Below are 21,635 nucleotides of genomic sequence, written 5' to 3' on the forward strand. Positions count from 1 at the left end.
ATCGTCTAGCATAATCATTTGTTATATTTCGTAACCTCGGTGTGGATTGTGTATATGTACTGTTTGATGTCATCACATTTGCATTTTTTGGGGGGTGTTTTCTCACGCTCACGTTATTGTCCGTTGGTGTTCCCGCCAAACACTGTTTATAAGGTTTTTTTCACTTGTATTTGTAACTTTGACAAAGGCTGGTGTTGCAGCCGAAACGTCAGTTCCCTTGCCTCTTCAATAAAACTACAAAATTGAACCTAAGACCTGAGTGAGCGGTACCTTCCTTCGAGTACGTGTGAACAAAATTGTGGAACTGCACCCAGGCATCTGTATTCGTTCTATACGAGAGTGCTGGCCTCTGCTGCATAATATATATATATACACATATATACACACATGTATATGCAGTAAATATGATGATTGGGGTACTGATTGTAAGTGATTGTAAGATTATTAATTCTACAGTTTAGTATTCACCCAGCCAGGTAAGCTGCTACATCCTTAAAGTAACTAGGTGGATTACCTTCTAACACCCCTGATGTTTGTCTACTAGGGACATCAGAAACCAGTGAACACTGGTGATACCTTCTATCACCTCCACTTTTCTGTAGGTTGTCTAAGTTCGCTATGCAGCAAGTGATCAAATACACTAGGAACATAAGGGACCAGTGAATATTACCTTCTACCAATTGTTTTTTGTCTGTTGTCCATGTTTTGCTCTGTAGTAGCATACTATTCAAATACACTACATGTCAGCTAGACAATATAAACATAAATTCATGTCATACAAAAAATTCTAAGGAACCTTTGGGCAGGTTGGTTGGGGGAAAGAGTGTCATAAAAATCTTTTAGGGGGCCACCATTTGGACAGCCCTGCTCTGGAGGATGGACAGCTGGAACACATGCATATACCTATATCATGGATATCCAACCAAAAACATTAAAACACTGATTACTATGCAGTGAGCTTTGTTGTGGTAGTTGAAAAACAGACCTTATTGAACATCTCAAAGAGTTTGGCGCTAGGTTGATGTATGGTGCAGATAATTGTGCGTCCCCCCTGTGCCAAAGAATTCAGCAAAGAGACCACCTGGAAACAGGATGCACTGTCCAAACCACTGTGAAGTAGAAAATTAGGGATTTAAGAAAAATAGATACCCAAATAAGATTGATATTGAGGTTCCATGTGTATTTGTAAGAATATAATCATACATGGCATAATATCACCAAGGCTGTTCCAAAAAAAAAGTTCCACCAACCTGTTTTTTCATATGAAGGGTTGTATTATCAATAGCCCTAGGAATATCAGAAAGGAACCCTCTTTACCATAAATTTTATTCCCAGCTTCTTTTGTTTCTTGTGTTTTGTGGTAGGACTATTACAGAGTCAACATTAAACTAATTATTCATTATACCCTTTAAAAGTCTTTTAGTTGGAACCAGCTGCATCGTGGGAACATAATATAATGCTGTGGTAGTAATGTATAATGCAATTCCAACGATTTCAGTATACTGTATAGTGTTTAAGACATAAAATGTAAGGATTTGCTTAATAAATCTCTAACTTGGTTGTGTTTTGCACAGCATAGCTGTGGAAAAAGACACCTCAAGGGATAAAAGAAAAAAAAAAAGATGACAATCTCTGTAAAAGGGCTTTGTTAAAAAACTAAAACAGTAATTTGATTAAATTTCATTTTTTTAAAAGCAGGAAAAATATGATTTTAGCAAACAGTCTCACCTAGTGGGCTCATCAAAGAACATGACTGGTGGATTATTGACAAGTTCCAGCGCTATAGCCAAACGCTTGCGCTGACCCCCAGATAAGAACAAAGTGCGAGTTCCAGAACAGTCCAGTAGACCCAATGCTGTCAGAATCTCATTCACCTGCATGAATTACACTGTGTGAAAAGTCTCTCTACATCATGTCCCTATGAGTCTTGATGAATCCTTTCCAACCAAACAAGATCAACCTAACAATTTAAGCCTGATGTCCTATGGAGAGATTTAGTCGCCCGCAGTAGATCTCTGCTACTGCAGGCTACTAATCTCTTCAAAATGCCTTTCCACCAGCAACAATACGAATCGCTGGTGGAAAGGCCTACGCATTGCTCTGGGTTTCCAAAGTAATGCAAAGTTACCCGCAGGAGGAAACTTTGCGTGACTTTGGAAAACCGAAGCCTAACCAAAGCCTAACTTTAAAAAATGTTCAAAACATAAAGCAACAATAAATGTTGATATCGAAATAATATAATTTTTGTACAGATTACAAAGTGAAATTATCTGATTGGCAATCATTTCAGCTCTGTAAAATTCACACTTACCAACTTTTTTTTCACTTCCATCTTCTCATTGAGTTTTAGGTTGGTTGAAACCTGAGTTGACAGAACATTCAGATCAGTAATCTTCACCAAAAACAGTTGTGCCACCCCCACCTTTTTAAACACACGTTTTATCTCTAAATTGCAATTCCCACTAAAACCATCAGAAGTGTGCCACTGTTTTAGCCTATTAATATTTTTTGTGAAAAAGGCACAACATGGGAGATTAATGACATGTGTGTTTTTCAATTTACCATAAATTTCACAATATAATTTAGGAATATGTATTTGTCACCTGAGAAACATTCTATATCAAGTTAGAAAAGGAAAATGTTTTGATGTTGATTACATTATTAAACAGCACCAAGAAACAGGAAACAATTCTGGCAGGTTTAGTTAATCTACAAAATCAGATAAGATAGAAATGAACGCAAACATAATAGAGTGGACAGTTCAGGGAACGCTTTCATAAGCAGGGCTGAAGGGTTATAGAACAGCACGGAAACCTCTGTTAAGGCAATAAGGCGGGTATAAAAGACTTATTTGGCCTACAAAGAATAGGTATTTTGGACTGACCAATCGAAGTTTTACATTTGTGGGTCATCACAATGAGATTTTTTTGTCATTAACTGGGTAAATAATTCATTTTTAGTGCTGTCGCCATGGAAGATATAGTGTAATTTGGGGGCATTTCGCTGGTGCAAAAGTTAGTGGCCTAAATAGAATGACTGGAATTCTAAATCAGAGAAGCCACCACAGTATTCCTCAGCACCATACTACACACTCTGGTATGAGACTTCTTGGGCAGCCCTTTGTGATGCAGCAGGATATGAATCCTAAGCATAGTCAAAACTATTTATAGAAAAAGTAAAATGGAAAGCTGAAAGTAATAACATGGCCTGCCCAATCATATTTGGGAAAAATTGGATAATAAGAGCAAGGCTAAATAGCCAACTAGGCCAGATCATGTGTTGGCACTTCTTTAACAGTGATGGAGTAAACCATGAATGTTTTCTGTGGTGATCACTGCAAAAGGAGGCTGTTATCATGTGTTAAAGATTTAGTCTGTTTTATGGAAGAGGTAGCTTCAGCTCCATACAGTAGTTTATACAAGTGTGTACTGTGAGTTATTGCAGATTAAGTCCATGTTTAGGTAACTTTGTACTATTTGTACTGTTTTACATGATTTATTTATTTGAGTTTGTCTTCCAAGTGGAACAGAATTCTGAAGAGACCGAAATTCTTGACAAGGACAGACCGTAAAACCATAAACCAGCAGACACAAATTAAGAGTGATGTGACCTCTGTAGGCACAATGTTGTTGCATGTGTTACCACATGTCATACCATCATTGCTTCTTTGACAGTGAGATGGGGAAGAAGCATATCATCTTGCATAATATAACATGACATCTTTCGGAATGTCCGTAGTTCTCGTTGCTTTCCATTTACTAGAATTTGACCTGTCATTCCACTCTCCCTGAAACACACACATTTTACATGAGATTAGCAACATTAACTATCTTAAATAAATGCAATATGTAGCAAGCACCATCTAATAAGTACATTTTCCTTAAAGGAACAATAACACCAAAAAATAAAAGAATTGTAAAGTAATTCAAATATAATGTACTGTTCCCCTGCAGTGGTTAAATGCTGTGTTTGCTTCAGGAACACAACTTATTTACCCCCCCACCCCGTGACTACACAGCAGGGTATTTATATAAACTATAGTAGTCTTTTTGAAGCAAACACACAACATTTACCAGTGCAGGGCAACAGTACATTATAGTCTAATTACTTACTGTATATATTGTACTTGATACATTTTTATTTTTTGGTGTTACATTTCCTTTAAGAAGTCATTATACTGTTTATTTTTAAGCAGGAGTGAAATTATAAATTATATGCTGTTTGGGATTATATATTTTTAAATTAGGGACACACTGAATTCTAGGTTTGAATGGGATTCATCCAAATCTTAGCTCTTTATGGCAGGAGTCGGATTTGCTGAATCTAAGTACGAGGCCAAACCAAATCCAAACCCTTAAAATTATGTGACTTTAGGTCAGTGAAAAACTGGAAGTGGAAAATTTCCTCCTTCCTGCTTCCTAATTTGTATATGTAAATTAGGGGTAGGGGTAAAAAGTTTGGGGTTAGACCGAGTTCCAAAAAAGTGGATTCCCTAGATTAAGTACTGTACAGGTATGAGACCTATTATCCAGAATGTTTGGGACCTGGGGTTTTCCGGAGAAGGGACCTTTCAGTAATTTGGATCTCCATACCTTAAAGGAGAAGGAAAGGTAAAAACTAAGTAAGCTTTATCAGAAAGGTCTATGTAAATACAGCCATAAGCACTCACAGAAACACTGCACCGACTTCTCTGTTAAAAGATTTGTTGTTTCTTTGTTTTCCTGTGTCAGCGACAAGCAGCTCTTTCCTCTCTCCCCTCTCCTGCTCCCTCCTCCCTCAAGAATGCTAAGAACTCACCCCCCCTTAGGAATGTGGATCTGAGCCAATCAGCAGGAAGCTTCCTCATAGTCTTACAAACTGAACATGTACACTGGTCTGGGTATTGGTGCAGGAGCGAGGCATTATGGGAACAGAGAACTGAAAGTATGCCTGCAGCTTGAGATTAACTCTTTATTAGCCTTTCCTTCTCCTTTAAGTCTGCTAAAAAATAATTTAAATATTGAATAAACTCAATAGGATTATTTTGTCTCCAATAAATATTAATTATATCTAAGTTGGCATCAACTCCGCATTAATTCCTGCTGCGCGCGATATATTTCGCCGCTTGCTATATTAGCGCACGATTTGAAGAACGAATTAACACACGTAACCATTACGTTCCTAAAACTACTTTTCTGAAAATTACCATTTCCCTGAAAACTAGAGGATGCATCACTCTAGGGCCAACACATACTTGAAAAAATCCCACTGCAAAGTCCGTGTTGTGTTGCCAAAAGCTCACAAACCACAATTTTCTTTAAGTACCGCCTGCCCCAAGTAGGTGTTAATTTTCGCAAAGACTAATGCAATATTTAGCGCATATAACGCTTATTATGTGTTAACGCTTATCATGCGTTAGGACTATTTCTATGCGCTAATTAACGTAATGTGTTAAAATTAACGCCTTGTGATGATGCGTTATTTAGCGCATGCGATATAGGTCTTAACGCATGCGAAAAGACTTTGATGAATCGGTACTTATTTATCGCGTTAATTTTAACACAAAAAAGCATGCGATAATGCTTATCGCACTTTAGTGAATCAGCCCCTATATATTTTGTAACTAGATTTTATTTTAATATTACTTTTTTTTTTTTTACTATGGACACCAAGCTGGAGATATTAATGCAAATCACTTATGTCCCAAGAACACTGACAGAGGATTTATAATTAGTGTGACTCACATAGACTCAGCACACATGGTGCTCTCATTAGGCTTTTTAATGTCTTTAATTAAAACATACAATGTAGCTTGCATTTTTACAAGGCTCAAAAGCCGTTCAGCCGCACAGCAACCTTCTCTTAAGTATCATTATTTTCTTAAATTAGGAATCTTAGAAAAATAGAGTAGTAATTTCATAGAACGGAATTACATATTTGTCATTATATGTTGCATAATTATAGTGATGCCCAAACCTAATTCTTAATACTGAATCCTGGTAGTTGTTGGGTTTTAATTCATAGCGTGTCTTTCTTAGTGTGTTTTCCCAAACACTAAGGTTTTTCTCTACAGTAATCTCCTCATGAAATATTTCCATAACATCATAGGTAATGTTCCATTTAATGAGGAAAAAAATCTAATTAACACTGCAGTGGTAAGTGTGGGTGAGAACACTTTTAGCAGGCTGTTTCTGCTTATGCTACAAAAATGGAAAGCAGGCACAAAGCCATAATTGTTTTTGAATGCCTTTGTATCATTAGGCCTCATCCTTAAAGGAGAAGGAAAGGCAAAGTCACTTGGAGGTGCCAAAATGTTAGGCACCCCCAAGTGACTTTAATCGCCTACCTTTTACCCCGGGCTGGTGCCCCTGTTCGGAGAGCACAGCACCAGCCCGGGGTACCTGTAGCAGAGCGCTTCCTCCTTCCGCCTTCGTTTTACAACGACTAAACGACAGGCGCATGCGCAGTAGAGTGAAAAGCCGACTTTAAAGTTCAGTTTTCCAATGCTTTCCATTTTTGTAGCATAAGCAGAAACAGTCTTCACCAGCCCGGGGTAAAAGGTAGGCGATTAAAGTCACTTGGGGGTGCCTAACATTTTGGCACCTCCAAGTGACTTTGCCTTTCCTTCTCCTTTAATCAGACAGTGCTTTTGGTTGTTTTTTTGTAGAAAGGCAAGAAACAAAATAGTCTTTTTGGGGTATACCATGACAAAACTGATTATAGAAGGCATTGAGAACCATAAAAGCTATTGTTATTATTATTCATTACTATTTATTATTATATAGTATTATTGATTCCACAAATTACAAAGGGAATACAATTGTAAGCCTGGACAGGATAATGCTAACAACAAGCTACTTTGTGTAGCAAAGTATCAAAACATATGTGGCAGATGGACTATTTTGAGGAGGGCCCCCCTCTGTGTGGCCCCCCACCTGTCTGGCTGCTTTGATGGCTTACCATTGAGTAAGCTTTAAATGGTATCAGTACTGAGATTAACTTGCCCCCTCCATGGTTCTCACCTCAGATTAAGGCTGTAATCCCCCTGTATTGTTTAAAAATGTAATCCCCTGTGTTGTTCACATCTTTTAATTCCTGCATTGTTCACCCCTTGCAGTGTTCACACCTCAGGCTCAGGCTGTAATCACCCACATTGTTCACCTGTTCACACCTCAGACATTGTATGTACTACCTGAACTATGCTGCCTGTGTGTATGGCACATACAGGCAGCATAGGGTAGGCAGAGCATGGCACACAGGCAGCATAGGGCAGGGAGGGTATGGCACACACAGGCAGCATAGGACAGCCAGAGCATGGCACACACATTCAGCATAGGGCAGGCAGAGTATGGCACACACAGGCAGCATAGGGCAGCCAGAGCATGGCATACACAGGCAGCATAGGGCAGGCCGAGTATGGCACACACAGGCAGCATAGGGCAGCCAGAGCATGGCACACACAGGCAGCATAGGGCAGGCAGAGTATGGCACACACAGGCAGGGTAGGGCAGCCAGAGCATGGCACACACAGGCAGCTAAGGGTAGGCAGAGTATGGCACACACAGGCAACATAGGGCAGGTAGAGTATAGCACACACAGGTAGCATAGGACAGCCAGAGCATGGCACACACATGCAGCATAGGGCAGGCAGAGTATGGCACACACAGGCAGCATAGGGCAGCCAGAGCATGGCATACACAGGCAGCATAGGGCAGGCCGAGTATGGCACACACAGGCAGCATAGGGCAGCCAGAGCATGGCACACACAGGCAGAATAGGGCAGGCAGAGTATGGCACACACAGGCAGGGTAGGGCAGCCAGAGCATGGCACACACAGGCAGCTAAGGGTAGGCAGAGTATGGCACACACAGGCAACATAGGGCAGGTAGAGTATAGCACACACAGGTAGCATAGAACAGGCAGAGTATGGCACACACAGGCAGCATAGGGCAGGCAGAGTATGGCACACACAGGCAGCATAGGGCAGGTAGAGTATGGAACACACAGGCAGCATAGGGCAGGCAGTGTGCTGCCTATGTGTGCCATACTCTGCCTGCCCTATGCTGCCTGTGGGAGGTGAACCTGGCAGGGGTTTGTTCTGGGAGTTTGTTAACAGTTGGAAATAGCCATTAAATGGTCCCTAAGGTGTGTAATTATGTTACATAGTTACATAGTTACATAGTTACATAGGGTTGAAAAAAGACCTGTGTCCATCAAGTTCAACCCATCCAAGTAAACCCAGCACACCTAACCCACACCTACCAATCTATACTCACATACATAAACTATAAATACAACCACTAGTACTAACTGTAGATATTAGTATCACAATAGCCTTGGATATTCTGATTGATCAAGAACTCATCCAGGCCCCTCTTAAAGGCATTAACAGAATCTGCCATTACCACATCACTAGGAAGGGCATTCCATAACCTCACTGCCCTCACCGTGAAAAACCACCTACGCTGCTTCAAATGGAAGCTCCGTTCCTCTAATCTAAAGGGGTGACCTCTGGTGCGTTGATTGTTTTTATGGGAAAAAAGAACATCCCCCAACTGCCTATAATCCCCTCTAATGTACTTGTACAGAGTAATCATGTCCCCTCGCAAGCGCCTCTTTTCCAGAGAAAACAACCCCAACCTCGACAGTCTAACCTCATAGTTTAAATCTTCCATCCCCTTAACCAGTTTAGTTGCACGTCTCTGCACTCTCTCCAGCTCATTAATATCCTTCTTAAGGACTGGAGCCCAAAACTGCACTGCATACTCAAGGTGAGGCCTTACCAGGGACCTATAAAGGGGCAAAATTATGTTCTCATCCCTTGAGTCAATGCCCTTTTTTATACAAGACAGCACTTTATTTGCTTTAGTAGCCACAGAATGACACTGCCTGGAATTAGACAACTTGTTATCAACAAAAACCCCTAGATCCTTCTCCATTAAGGAAACCCCCAACACACTACCATTCAGTAGATAGTTTGCGTTTATATTATTTCTACCAAAGTGCATAACTTTGCACTTATCAACATTGAACCTCATTTTCCAGTTTGCTGCCCAGTTATCTAATTTTGTCAAATCGCTCTGCAAAGCGGCAGCATCCTGCATGGAACTTATAGTTTTGCACAATTTAGTGTCATCAGCAAAAATAGAAACAATACTGTCTATGCCCCCCCCCAGGTCATTAATAAACAAGTTAAACAGCAAAGGCCCAAGGACTGACCCCTGCGGTACTCCACTAACCACACTGGTCCAATTAGAAAATGTTCCATTTACAACCACTCTTTGTACTCTATCCTTCAGCCAGTTCTCTATCCAATTACAAATATTATGTTCTAGGCCAATATTCCTTAATTTGATCATTAACCTTCTGTGAGGTACTGTATCAAACGCTTTAGCAAAGTCCAAGTAGATGACATCAACTGCCATTCCAGCATCAAGGTTCCTACTCACCTCCTCATAAAAGGCAACTAAATTAGTCTGGCAAGATCTGTTACGCATAAAACCATGCTGGCACAAACTAATAGTATTGTGAACTGCAATGTATTCAAGTACCCTATCCCTTATTACCCCTTCCAAAAGTTTTCCTACTACTGATGGGGGTTGCTGTGTTATCCACAGGGGAGGTGGAGGAGGCATATGGATTTAAGGCATATGTCTTAATATGACATAATATAATTTTTTCACATATCAATGATGGTTAATATCCCCGCAGTGAGGACCAAGCATTTGGGTTTTTGCTGCACCACTACCATTGTGATAAAATGGGTGTGGTTTGAAGTGGGTGTGGTTAAAAGGGGAGTGGTCAAAATGGCTTCCATTAGCGGCCCTCCACCATGTATGCTAGAGAAATTCCGGCCCTCGGCACCGCAGAAATTGGACAGCACTGCATTAGACAATCACAGCTAGATAATATATAGCCCTTACCCCATGTCCATGGGCTCATCCAATAATAAAATCTTAAAACAGGTAATGATGGGGCTAAAAACAAAACATCTGCAACCTGTCCTTCTCATGGAATACTCACCAGCCAGTTTTCATTGGCCTGCATGAACCTCCCCCCCCCTCCGCCAAATCTTTTGTTAAAGGATAACTCCACCCAAACACAACTTAATCTTTTTGAAAAGTATACATAATTTCATAACTGCAATATACATCAGTTAAAAAATATGCAACCTTTTCATGAGTTTTAATATAATAATATGGTTTGGAAGAGTTACCTAAGCGTGGCCCCCTGTTCTCCTTCTTACAGTGCAATGCATTATGGGTTTTATAGTTCTTGCATGGTTTCTAAGCTGTGGAGTAGTTACAATTTGTAATGTCAATGTTTTAGTCCCTCCTTCCATTCCAGGATCTCAAATGATGCAGAAAGAGAAGAACTGTTTTGCAGCTGGATTACAGCATATAAAAATGGTATTTATTTGTACTTCTTGAAGGAACAGATTACAGTTATAAGTATATTAGGGGTTTCTATGTTGTGTGGGGCTCTTTAACAAGTTTTGGTTTGGAAGCCGGAGTTCCCCATTAATGCTAGGAAAGAATAACATACTTTTGTGTGAGCAGTTAATTCCTGAATCGAAACTTTACAAGTGGAAGATCTTTCTTTGCTTTATAGTTTTAGAGTTTTTCAGGATTTTTAATTATCCTTTTTGGTGAAATTTTACCATCTGCATTATGTTTGCAGGTGGGTAGTGTTCTTCTGGCACAAATGTTTCTTTTAAGCTGTGCACGCACACACATTTTGAGGCCATTGCACACAAAGCATTTTGTGGGAAAAACTCAACATTTTGTATTCTGACCTGAGCACATAGGTTTATAATGTGTGCACGAAAGAAATATTTTGCACACATAGCCAGGAAGGAATTAGGGAACACAAGAGTTTATTGCTTTTGAAAGAGATGTAGTCACTGTCACAACGGCAACTCATTTATAATTATTTTGTGCTTAATTACAACCCTTGCCACTTGCACGCTGAACACCAAAAATGATGCCAGGCAGAAAATATTTGGCGTGACTGCACCAGTTTGCGACAAATACATGCGCAGTTGCATCCATTTTGGCAAATCAGACGCAACTACAGTAGGCACAGTGCTATTGCATCAAGAGAATCGCCCATTTGCATCCACAATGATGCCGTAACTGTGGGGAAAACATGGCAATAGTACTCAAAATTGCACTTAGCACACTGTGTCTAGGTAAGTGAAGTGAAGAAGTGCTATGTAAGTGCGCCCTATTGCATTTTTGTCCTACTTTACCTCTAACTACTAAATAAATGCATAGTGAGGTGAAATCTAATTTCAACATTCTAGGGTGCTTGTAATCCCCAACTTTTTATGTATTGCTCACCTGTACCCAGCAAGAATATTCATTAAGGTAGATTTTCCAGCTCCCGATGGTCCCATAATTCCAATAAGTTCTCGACTGCAGAACATTCCAGATAAACATTTCAAAAGGGTTTTATATCCTGTGAAGGGTGAATAAGTAACACTGTCAAATACAGAGACACTTTTCTCCTTTAAAGAATAAGAAAACTTTTTTTTTTTTGATCTCTAAAATTACTTTGTACAGCCTCCAGAATAACATGCTGTACTTTTCTCCCTGCATCCAGATTTATTTTATTTCTCTATTACAGCCCATTCAACTACAGCTGTTTTACTGACTTCCTTGTCTAGCACTCTTTTTCTCACTGACTATTATGACCTCAAATTACTGCATATGCCTGATTGATTTTAATTGGGCAGAGGCAGTGAGCATGCCCAGTAGGTACCTCTATGAGGTCTTCATAGTTGGAGAATTAGTGTTTAGAAAGCAAAGGGAGTGGAGCTTCATGCTAGACAAGGAAGTCAGTAAAAGAGCTGCAGTTTAGCTGCTTGTGATACAGAAACAAAATAAATGTGCATGTTGGGAGACAGCTTTGTTATTCTGGGGGATGTTTAGAGTAATTTTATGAGAAAGTAAAAGCCTTTCTTATCCTTTAAAATCTTTTGTAACTTGAACATTTTTACTCATATCTACATAATATTCTTGTTATTATTTGGACTTTCTCTTTAACCCAATAGTTTCACTATATCTTTCTGTTATACTGGAACCTCTAACCTCTATCCATCACTCTATTCCTTCTCTGGTACTCTTTTGGATAATCTGTCTATCCATCTCACCTCTCTTTCTCCAACATGGCCCTTCTCTCACAGAGTAAGAAAGATCTTTGAACTCAATATCTACAGCAGAGCGTTTGGGGAGATGGCAGAAGCGTCGTGCATCTGTAATATGGTTTTCCACTTTCTTCAGGTGGGTGGCAAGCAGTGTTGTTTCCTGCGGGTGCTGGCAGGGGCCATCCTCAGCAATGCCAGTGGCTTGTATTGGGGGAGGAATTTTTTCTGCCATGTGATAATTGGGAGATAACTTCTGACAAATCCAGAAATCTGCATAAACATAATTTTACCATTATACAGAAATATTTTATGATAATTCTAATAATGATGGTCTGTGTGATTGAATATGATAATTTTTAGATTTTTTCTATGTCATGCAAGAAGATTAGTCGCTGGTTAAAAATAGCCAGTTATTATGTCGCTATAGCAAATAACAAAGAAAAAATGAGAGGGGTTGTAAACCCAATTATAAATGTTTGCCTAATTAAAACAAATATAATTCTAACAAACTTTCCAATGTACATGAATTATTGCAAGCATTGTTTTTCTGTCCTTTGTCATTCCTGTACTGCTGGTTCTGACAATATGTATCTTTTAAACATAGTCAACTCCCCTTCAGCTCTCAGACTCCAGCTCCCACAATGTTTTGCATATTCATGTAATTAATAGTACACGTCAGAACCGGTAGCACAGTACATAGCAAAAGACATACAAATACCGATCAATAGCAATTACACTTACAAATAGCCTTAAAATAAACTTATTTAGAATTAAATTTGCTGCATTGTGCAAATTTTATATTCCACCCCTTTAAAACAAAAGAAAAGTGAAAATTACTGGTGGGGTGGCTATTTGTATGCCCCACACCAATGATTACAATTGCTGACTTTATACCCAGGCCAGTGCTCCTTTTTGCTGAAAAAATGCACCCCCATCTTCACCTGCTTCCTTGTGCCCTTTTTAGCTGTCCAGATCAGGAGTATAACTTCCTTGAGTCTGACTCTAAACCATTTTTGCATTGCCTCTTACAAATGTTTACTTAAAATGGAAAACAGGTTAGGTATAGGAATTATTTTCAACGGGTGGCAATGGAACAGTGCCACCATCTGATTTTACTGCAGACATGATATTGATAACTAGCATAGAATCATTTTTTATCAAAGTAACCGCAGCAACTATGAAATATTCATATCTGTAATATAACTTCATTAATTAAATTGAATCTTGTTTGAAGCCCTATCCCCAAGTCTCTGCTTCCTCTCCAACAAAAGATCTCTAAAAGCTGCCAAGATCATGGAGAAGTCAAAGGCAGGTGTCCTTTTTACAACTGGAAGACCTTCCTATGCTTTGTGGTTTTCACGGTTTTTGCCATTTTTCAATGTCTTTTTTCATTCGTGCCTTTTCAGTTTGAATCTTCTAATAAATGCCTAGAAGTTTGTGGTTTTTGTGGAAATAAGTTTAGTAGTTTCAAAAACTCTTAAACCAGGAAAATCAGCGCAACTGTGCTGGACCTCAGTGGGTGACTACACAAATATACTAGGCAACAAAAAAAGGTACTGGCACTCAAAGGCAATTGCAATGGGGAACTAGTCACTTATGTTTATTGTGTCAAGCCCCTGACAACACATTAAACATGGGGGACTAGTTCCCATTGCAACTGCCTTTGATTGCCAGTACCTTTTTTGTTGCCTAGTACTGCTTGGGGGATTGTTGTTTCCCCAAACGACTGTGCACCTATATGCATCTCTTTTAGAGGCCCAGGTGTGCCTGTGTACATTTTTTGACTGCACAAGAATGATAGAAAGGGCAGGGAAGTTTCGGCCTGCACTTTTTTGCATCAGATGGGAGTGAGTGGTGGCCGCATAGTTAGTGCAGAGAGCACTCTAGCTCTCCTTGCTCTAGACAAGCTGAAATTTTGATTTAAAAATCGCAATTTCTGCTTTTTTTCCTCCCCTGGTTACTTCAGGGGTGATGCCGCCTAAGGCGAGTTTCTCAGCTCACCTCATTGCAGCAGCACCCTAAAAAAGGGTGGGATATATAATGACTTCTGTTAGACCCTGTTAAGCCCTTTTAGCCATTACCAGGATTGCTTGTAAATCCAACTCCTCTGCTGCCTTTTCGTTTCTTCTATATATTGATGCGAAACATCTTGAATTGCAAAACATTTATCGCCTGCTACCACCCCAATGATGCCTTTTAACACACAGAGATACTGACATTTTAATATATAGATTATATTATTGCTGTGATTTATTAGTACTAAGTGAGAATATATTTATATAAAAAAGAACATTCAGTAGTGGCAGGGTCTGGGACTATACATGTGATATATTAAGTAAGTAGGAGGCATTCTGTCAGTCAAACAGTACAGTTTATACCTAGTGAAATACTTAAAATCAATTTTTCGGGGAAAATCTAAATTTTGGAAGTTCCATGTCTAAATTGCAGTTCATTTTAAAGTGAGTCCTTAAGAATTAAGCCAAACATCTTCATACCTAAATAGGTAAACATGGTAGGTAAATAAGGAATCTGATCCAACAAAACAGAGTTATTTATTTATTGCAAAAGCTATAATTTTTTTGCAGAAAAACACACCGTGTCCCAAGCACAGCTGAAGACTGATGAACTTCATTTTATTTTGCAAAAACAAAACAAAGTTCAATACATTTTAGCCTATGAGCAATGGCAGGCAAGGTCATTTTAAAACAGCGCCTAATGCCATTCAGTATCTTCAATGAGAACCTTTTGATAATGCTAAAAAAGGAAAGAGGCATCTCATTAGCATCTTGGGGCCTAGAACTGCTTATACTAGTAGTGCCTATACCAGTGGTGCATATACTAGTGGTGTCAGGTGGTTCCCATGAAGTCAATAGGATGAATCAGGGGCAGTTTTGGAGAGCTTTTCTGCCAGCTCAAATACTCCAAGGGAGAAAATACTACAACTAGCCTCAGGTTTTTAATGAACAAATGAATAGCTACCATTTCAGCAGCTTTCCAGTATGGAATTTCAGCAGCATTCTGGCTGAACTGACCATTCTTTAGCATACTTAAAGTTAACTATAAGCTGTTTAATAAAAGTCCTTTTCAAATTAAAAGCCTAAATTCTTTTTTTTTATTAAAACATCCATGCCTATTATAAAGGTATTTAAAAATCTCAGCTGTAAATCATATATTGCCTCTCCCACCTCTCCCATGCCTCTCCCATGGGTCAGGCATAGAGTAAATGCAGGCAGTTACTTTCACTTTTCATTCAGCACTTCCTAGATGTCACTGCACTCGGCACATGCCCACTCCTTCCTTAGCATGTTACTGTATGGCCTGTGTTTTGGCATCAAGTCCCCCACTCTGGCACATAAACAAGATTAAGCGCCAATCCTGGGGCTGCTGCAAAGCTTTTTTTAATAACAGTGCCTGCATGCTTGTTGTGATTGTGAATTCTAAAACTGGCGGCAACAAGATTTACAAAATTTGTATGTTGTAACTAAAGTTTATTTTGCTTGACTAGCACAATAGAAAATTATTTGGAATTATTTCTTATGGAGACAGGTTCCCTTTAAAGGCGAACTCCCCTTTTAATTCTAACTGTGTATGTGTGGACAAAACCTGATTGCCACATAGCCTTTTTTTTAATTAAAAGGACTAAAATAGTGGACTTTAAACAATAATAAGGATTATAAACCTTTCAGAGTGCATGTTGACTGCGAATCATATTTATTTAATGGTATGGATATGCCTTGTAACAGATCACTTAAAAAAAAAGAGAGTTCCCAAAACATGTTGTTCTTAAACTCACCAAGCAAAGGTGATTGTAGTTAAAAGATATTATTGTATTGACTGTCAAATATGTGATTGGCTGCTATGGGTTACTACAGTGCATGCTATACTGCTCAGTATCGCTCATCTGTGCTCCCTCACAGCTAGTGAGGCCTTTAGTAAAACGTAACGTGTGGAATGTGCCAGTGTACACACTGGGAACAATGTCTATAAAAATACAGGCTTCACCAATTGCAGTTTTAACCTTTAGTCTGGGCAGCAGCCAGTGAAATAAAACATAATTGTAAAAGAGAACCTATCAATGTGGGTAAATTCGAAATGCATGCATGTAGTTGCTCGTGTGCAACATGTTGCTCACAAACCCCTTGGATGTTGCTCTCAGTGCCCCCAAACCAGATAGTTACTTCTGAATACCTGACTTGGTGGCAATTTTGGTTGAATAAAAATAAGATTTACTACCAAATAAATCCCCCTGTAAGCTGATGTGCATGGAGGCTGCCTAATAGCCAATCTTAACCCTTATTTGGCACCTCCATGAACTTTTATGATGGTTGTGTTGCTCTCCAAGTCTTTTTACATTTGACTGTGGCTCACGAGTAAGAAAGCTTGGGGACCCCTGTTCTAACCTATTGCTGAAACTCCTTACTTCAAAAGGTGGCACAAAGACATGCTGCTATACTAAAAGTTTATTAACATCCCTTGTAACACCTAATATAATTAAGCTATCTTATCAATATTAGTGCTATATTGGCCAGGTCATGACACTCTGATAGAATCAGCTGACTCTCAACAACTGGCAAGAGGCAAATCACTTGGCTTGTTATAAACAACATTGATTGGAATAGCCAGGGATGATAGTGCCCTTGATGGAAGACTGAAACAAAAGAATTGTATCTTTAAAAAGGCCAGTGAATGTATACTTCCTGTATCTTAAAATATGCTCGCTATGCCTTTTCAGCCTTAAATTGTCCATTAATGCTTTCATATTATCAGTATATTCTGCATTTCACTCACTCTTACACCATGAAATATAACTACTCAGCATGATGTTACAGAAAAGCTATTCCTTACAGGTACTTAGGCTCATTATTGTTCACTTCCAAGCCATGCATTGATTGCCACTGTACAAGATTTTTGTGCAAAACCTTTTGTTGGATGGCAGTTTTGATACTCGGTACTTTGCACTCTAGTGTACATTCATCTTGACTATAAAGCAAATTTCATGCACAGTATCCCACTACATGACATTTATATCTTGGAAACATCAAGTGTTTTTATTATTTCTTGAGATAAACAAGGCAAACATAGTATTTGGCTGCCACATACTCTATCTATATGTAAAGAGTATTTAGTGTAATAGGAGGGGTTCTGCAGGATCAAGTATGTCAGGCCATCCTAGGGTACCTAAATGTGATAGTAGGTGTTTAACCAAAGGCATTAGGATATTTGTTTTTTGTCAAAGCTTTTAGGGTCCATTTACACAGTAAAAACAAAATCTAAATCTGAAATCATTTATTTTTAAATTAAATTATCTGAAAAACCTTTTAACGTAGGTGCTACAAAATGTTTGGCATATAATAAAGGATAAGTATCCCGCTGTTAAACTATATTACCCAGTATACACTGACAAATGAAGACTGTTGATAGTTTCGGGGTTCTGCAATTTTAAAGAAACAGTAACATAAAAAATAAAAGTGTTAATTAAAATATAACATACTTTTTCCCTGCACTGGTAAAAATTGAGCTTCAGAAATAAGCTGCTGTGTAGCCACAGGGTTGGCCATTCAAGTTGAAAAAGGAGAAAGGGGACATGTTACCTAGCAGATAACAGGCTGTGTAGAATACAATGGGCTTAGTTCTTACACAAGAAAACCAGAGCCAAAACATGGCTCTCTACAAGACTACAAACTGAAAACCTTCCTCATATAAAACAGGACATTTGTTGCTATTATATAGTTTATTTGTAGGTTCTGGATCAACAGATGCAAATTAAATGTAAAAAAAATATAAGGGCTCATTTATGTCCACAAGTGCAGTGAGTAAAGTACATTTTGAGTGAAAATCAGTTAACATGTGCTTACACAGTGTAAAAAAGCTTCTTGTAGCCCAAGGTGCACGCTGTACCCACTGCCCGGGCAAATAAATACAAAAATGATGAAAACAGCAGCACTCCAGTTGTTTTGAAAAATGTGAAGCTTTACTCAAGTGCCAAAGGCGCTGTTTTCATCATTTTTGTACATTTTGAGTGCAGTTACCATGTTTTTCCCACAAAGCAACAATCTTTCCCAGAATTCCACTATCATTGTTGTAGCAAGGGGGCAGTGTACCTACCATAGCTGTGCCCAATTGTTGCAACTTTGGAATGCGAATGACATCTGCACCCTATTTTTCAGGTACAAATGTGCTGCACCTGTTGATGATGGGCACAAAGGGCACCCTGGAGCTAGCGCCTGATCAGAAGAACTTCAATAGACGCAGCTCAATTTAGAACCAAAGGCAGGAAGGACTAAGTGGTGCCAAATGCAAGAAGCACATTTGGATGCAAGTACCATTAATAAAAGTGGTTCTAGGAACAACTGACTGTAGGGAAATGGGGTAGCTGCATCTGCACTTGCAGATGTAAATGAGCCCTATATTTTCACTTTCCGATGTTTCTGGTCCTTTAAATTCCTGTAGAATACCTAATTCCCGTTATCAAGTATATAGGGATTATCACAAAACACATTACGGTTGATTCACTAAAGTGCGATAATGCTTATTGCATGATTGCGTTAAAATTGACGCGCAAAAAAAGTGTGATTCGCTAAAGTATTATCTCATGCGTTAAGTCGCATATCGTGTGCGTTAAAAAGCACGCAATTTTACCGAATTGCATTAATTAGCGCGCAGAAATAATACAAACGCATGATTCACAAACACTTTGTTTGACGCGCTAAATATCGTATTAGTTTCTGCTAAAATTAACACCTACTTGGGGCAGGCGGTAATTATAGAAAATACAGTTCATGAGCTTTTGGCAACACAATATGGACTTTGCATTGTGATTTATTCAAGTATGTGATGCAGCCTCCAGTTTGCAGGAAAATGGTCATTTTCAGAACAGTAGTTTTATGAAGGTAATGGCGTGTATGGCTTATATGACGTGCGTTTTTTTGCACACAGTGACAATTTGGGCATGCTGCGTTAATTAGCGCGCGTTGCGTCAAATACCGCACGAAAATAGTCTTTGTGATTTAATTAACACAAACCCATCGCGGGTTTAGGCGCAATAAAATTTTTAAAGCTTGCTATAAATAGCGCTCGTTTTAACAGATTAGTGAATCAGCCCTATTGTGTTTAACTTACTTACTTACTGTTAAACAAGGTAATGTATAGAGACACAGCACTGTTGTACAGAACACATATAATTAACTATCATGGTGATACACAGCATGACAATCATATGAGTACAAGGCTATTCCTGATCAATTAATCCTGCATTGTGACACAAGTCATTACTCACTGAGTGCAGTGTGCTCATCTCTATAAATACTCACTAGAAAGAGCTCACAAGGGCCTCTGTAGGCTGCATAATTGTAACATTTATCAAGGCTTTTTTATGGAGCTATATATTACCTGCACCACAGAGTACTATGATTTGATAAACTGACTCAATTTGGTCAGGATGTATATAATGAATAAAGTACCCCCTATTGTAAAATATAGGGATATTATAAGTCACCTCGAAGTTCCATGACTACATAAAAGCACAAGGCCAATGGCCAAGTTAACATACAGGTCATAGAACTCTGAGGTGACTTCTAAAATCCTCATATTTTACAACAGGGGTTACTTTATTTATTTATTTATTTAGTGAGTCATGTGACAGAAATTACATCACTAAGCTCTGATAACTGATGACATCACTAAGCACCGTTTATAAGGCTATAATTTACAGTTTGGTATAAGGAAATGATCAAACTGTATTTTATAAGTATATACTGTAAGTCTAATTCGGGTGAAGTAAAAATGTGGCTATGATGTCACCATCGCAGTATAGAGAATAATGGCAAAGTGCACAGATACATGGGCACATATAATGCACAGTTACATAATCATATATCATAAACAATATATAAACATATAGTACCAGACTGCTACCCAAAGTGTTATGCCCCTGCATCACCCAACCAGATGCACACATGCCTATATAATATATAGTTTATTATAGTAGCTTGCTACTTGTACTTTACATGTCTATACACCTGGATGCCAACCTACCTATATTGGGCATGCTGCCCTCTTTACAGGTGTCTGTTTTTGCCATCTGCTCTTTACTTCCCACATCTATTGGATTGTTTTCACTCTCACTTTGCCAGAATCGATTTTTACCCATAGTACTTCACGCCTCATTTCTGTATTTTTCACCTCCATGTTCTCTCTCTTTATGATTCCCCCTCTTCATTTTTGCCTCCTACAGACTGACTTCCCTCCTTCCCCCACACCCGGTCCCACCCATACTGTATTTCCAGTCAGTTGATTTTCGAATTCCTCTTCAAGACTGTAATGCCGGTGCGTGTGTTCCCCAAAGCATCACTTGCATATCTATTCTCTCACCTGCACCCCAACTCCCTACCTCTTATTACATTCACCTTCATTTCTCAACTCGGCCCCCCCCACTCCCCCGCACCATCAGATACATCAGACGTATTAAGGGGGCTCACCTTTTGATTCCAGGGGGGATCAGTTCTCCCCTTGCTCTCTGTAGCCTCCAGCTGCAGTTATAGTTGCTCCCCCCGCCCCAGGGGATCTAGGGGGGAAGGGATGCTTCAGGACAGGGGCAGGCAAGAAGAAGCAGGCATTCGGAAACGAAAGCCTCGCACAGTGGGGTGCCCCAGTTCTCCCATACTTTAAATGAAGACTAAGAAGGCGATCACTGGTCCTGAAGCAAAGACCCCAAGCTCAGTCAGAGATGCTCCAAAGCTCCGCGGTCCTGATGCAGTTCCATCATCTGGCAGCGGCTGCTGAGAGGCTGGGCTTCTCTTAAAGGCACATCGCTCCTACTCCAGCTACGAGTAATGTACACTGCCTGCCTGCTCTGCTTTTACTCTCTCTGCTTTACAGACAAATGGGAGGTTGCCGTGTTCCTGTGTGCTGACAGCTATAGGAGCCAATCTGTGGGACATGTCAGTTTAATTTCATTTCCTTCACACAATATCATTTTCAGTTTTCAGAGTTTCCAGGACCCTTCTGGGTTTTAAAATAAAGATATAAGTTTTATTATCCAGAATATTTGGGACCTGGGATTTTCCAAAGTAATTTGGATCTCAATACTTTAAGAGTACAAAAAATCATTTAAACATTTAATAAACCCAATAGGATAATTGCTATCAATATGGATATATGCAGCTTGTTTAGGAACAATAGTATGTACTATTATTACTGTGTGGCCCCTTTAACTGCTTCCAAAATTAATGTTACATGGAAATATTTTGAGGCTTTTATAACTCTTAATGGCAATAGCACTAGGGTCAGACTGGGGGCCCTGACACCCCCTCACACCCCTTAGGGCCCCCACTGCCCATCCAGCCCTAAATAGTACATAAAAGAGATTCTTCCCTGTGTTGAATCTGCACTACACATAGATGCCAGATCTCCTGAAAATACCTATCCATCATTGGAATTTTTGCATATAATACCCTTATGGTGCAATATGTGGTGGAAAATGTTTCCACAATTACACTGGATTCTGCAT

General features: G+C 39.3%; 1 protein-coding gene across 2 annotated transcripts in view; it reads right to left on the reverse strand.

Annotated features, from left to right (window-relative positions):
- abcg4 (ATP binding cassette subfamily G member 4) overlaps positions 1 to 20,948 on the reverse strand; it is a 41,782-nt gene extending 20,834 nt beyond the window's left edge. Inside the window, exons 1-7 of one of the 2 annotated variants that reach the window (XM_031906002.1) lie at positions 20,605 to 20,948; positions 12,134 to 12,397; positions 11,322 to 11,439; positions 3,655 to 3,787; positions 2,312 to 2,362; positions 1,729 to 1,874; positions 986 to 1,109 (exon numbers count right to left, since the gene is read on the reverse strand). In XM_031906002.1, the coding sequence (XP_031761862.1) occupies positions 986 to 1,109; positions 1,729 to 1,874; positions 2,312 to 2,362; positions 3,655 to 3,787; positions 11,322 to 11,439; positions 12,134 to 12,359 (798 nt within the window). In that variant the 5' untranslated portion in view covers positions 12,360 to 12,397; positions 20,605 to 20,948. The remainder of the gene's footprint in view (positions 1 to 985; positions 1,110 to 1,728; positions 1,875 to 2,311; positions 2,363 to 3,654; positions 3,788 to 11,321; positions 11,440 to 12,133; positions 12,398 to 20,604) is intronic. The other variant, XM_004916053.4, reaches the window with a different exon arrangement.
- Between the last annotated feature and the right edge of the window lie 687 nt (positions 20,949 to 21,635).

The sequence above is a fragment of the Xenopus tropicalis genome, chromosome 7 (assembly GCF_000004195.4).
Source record: "Xenopus tropicalis strain Nigerian chromosome 7, UCB_Xtro_10.0, whole genome shotgun sequence".
Taxonomy (NCBI): Eukaryota; Metazoa; Chordata; class Amphibia; order Anura; family Pipidae; genus Xenopus; species Xenopus tropicalis.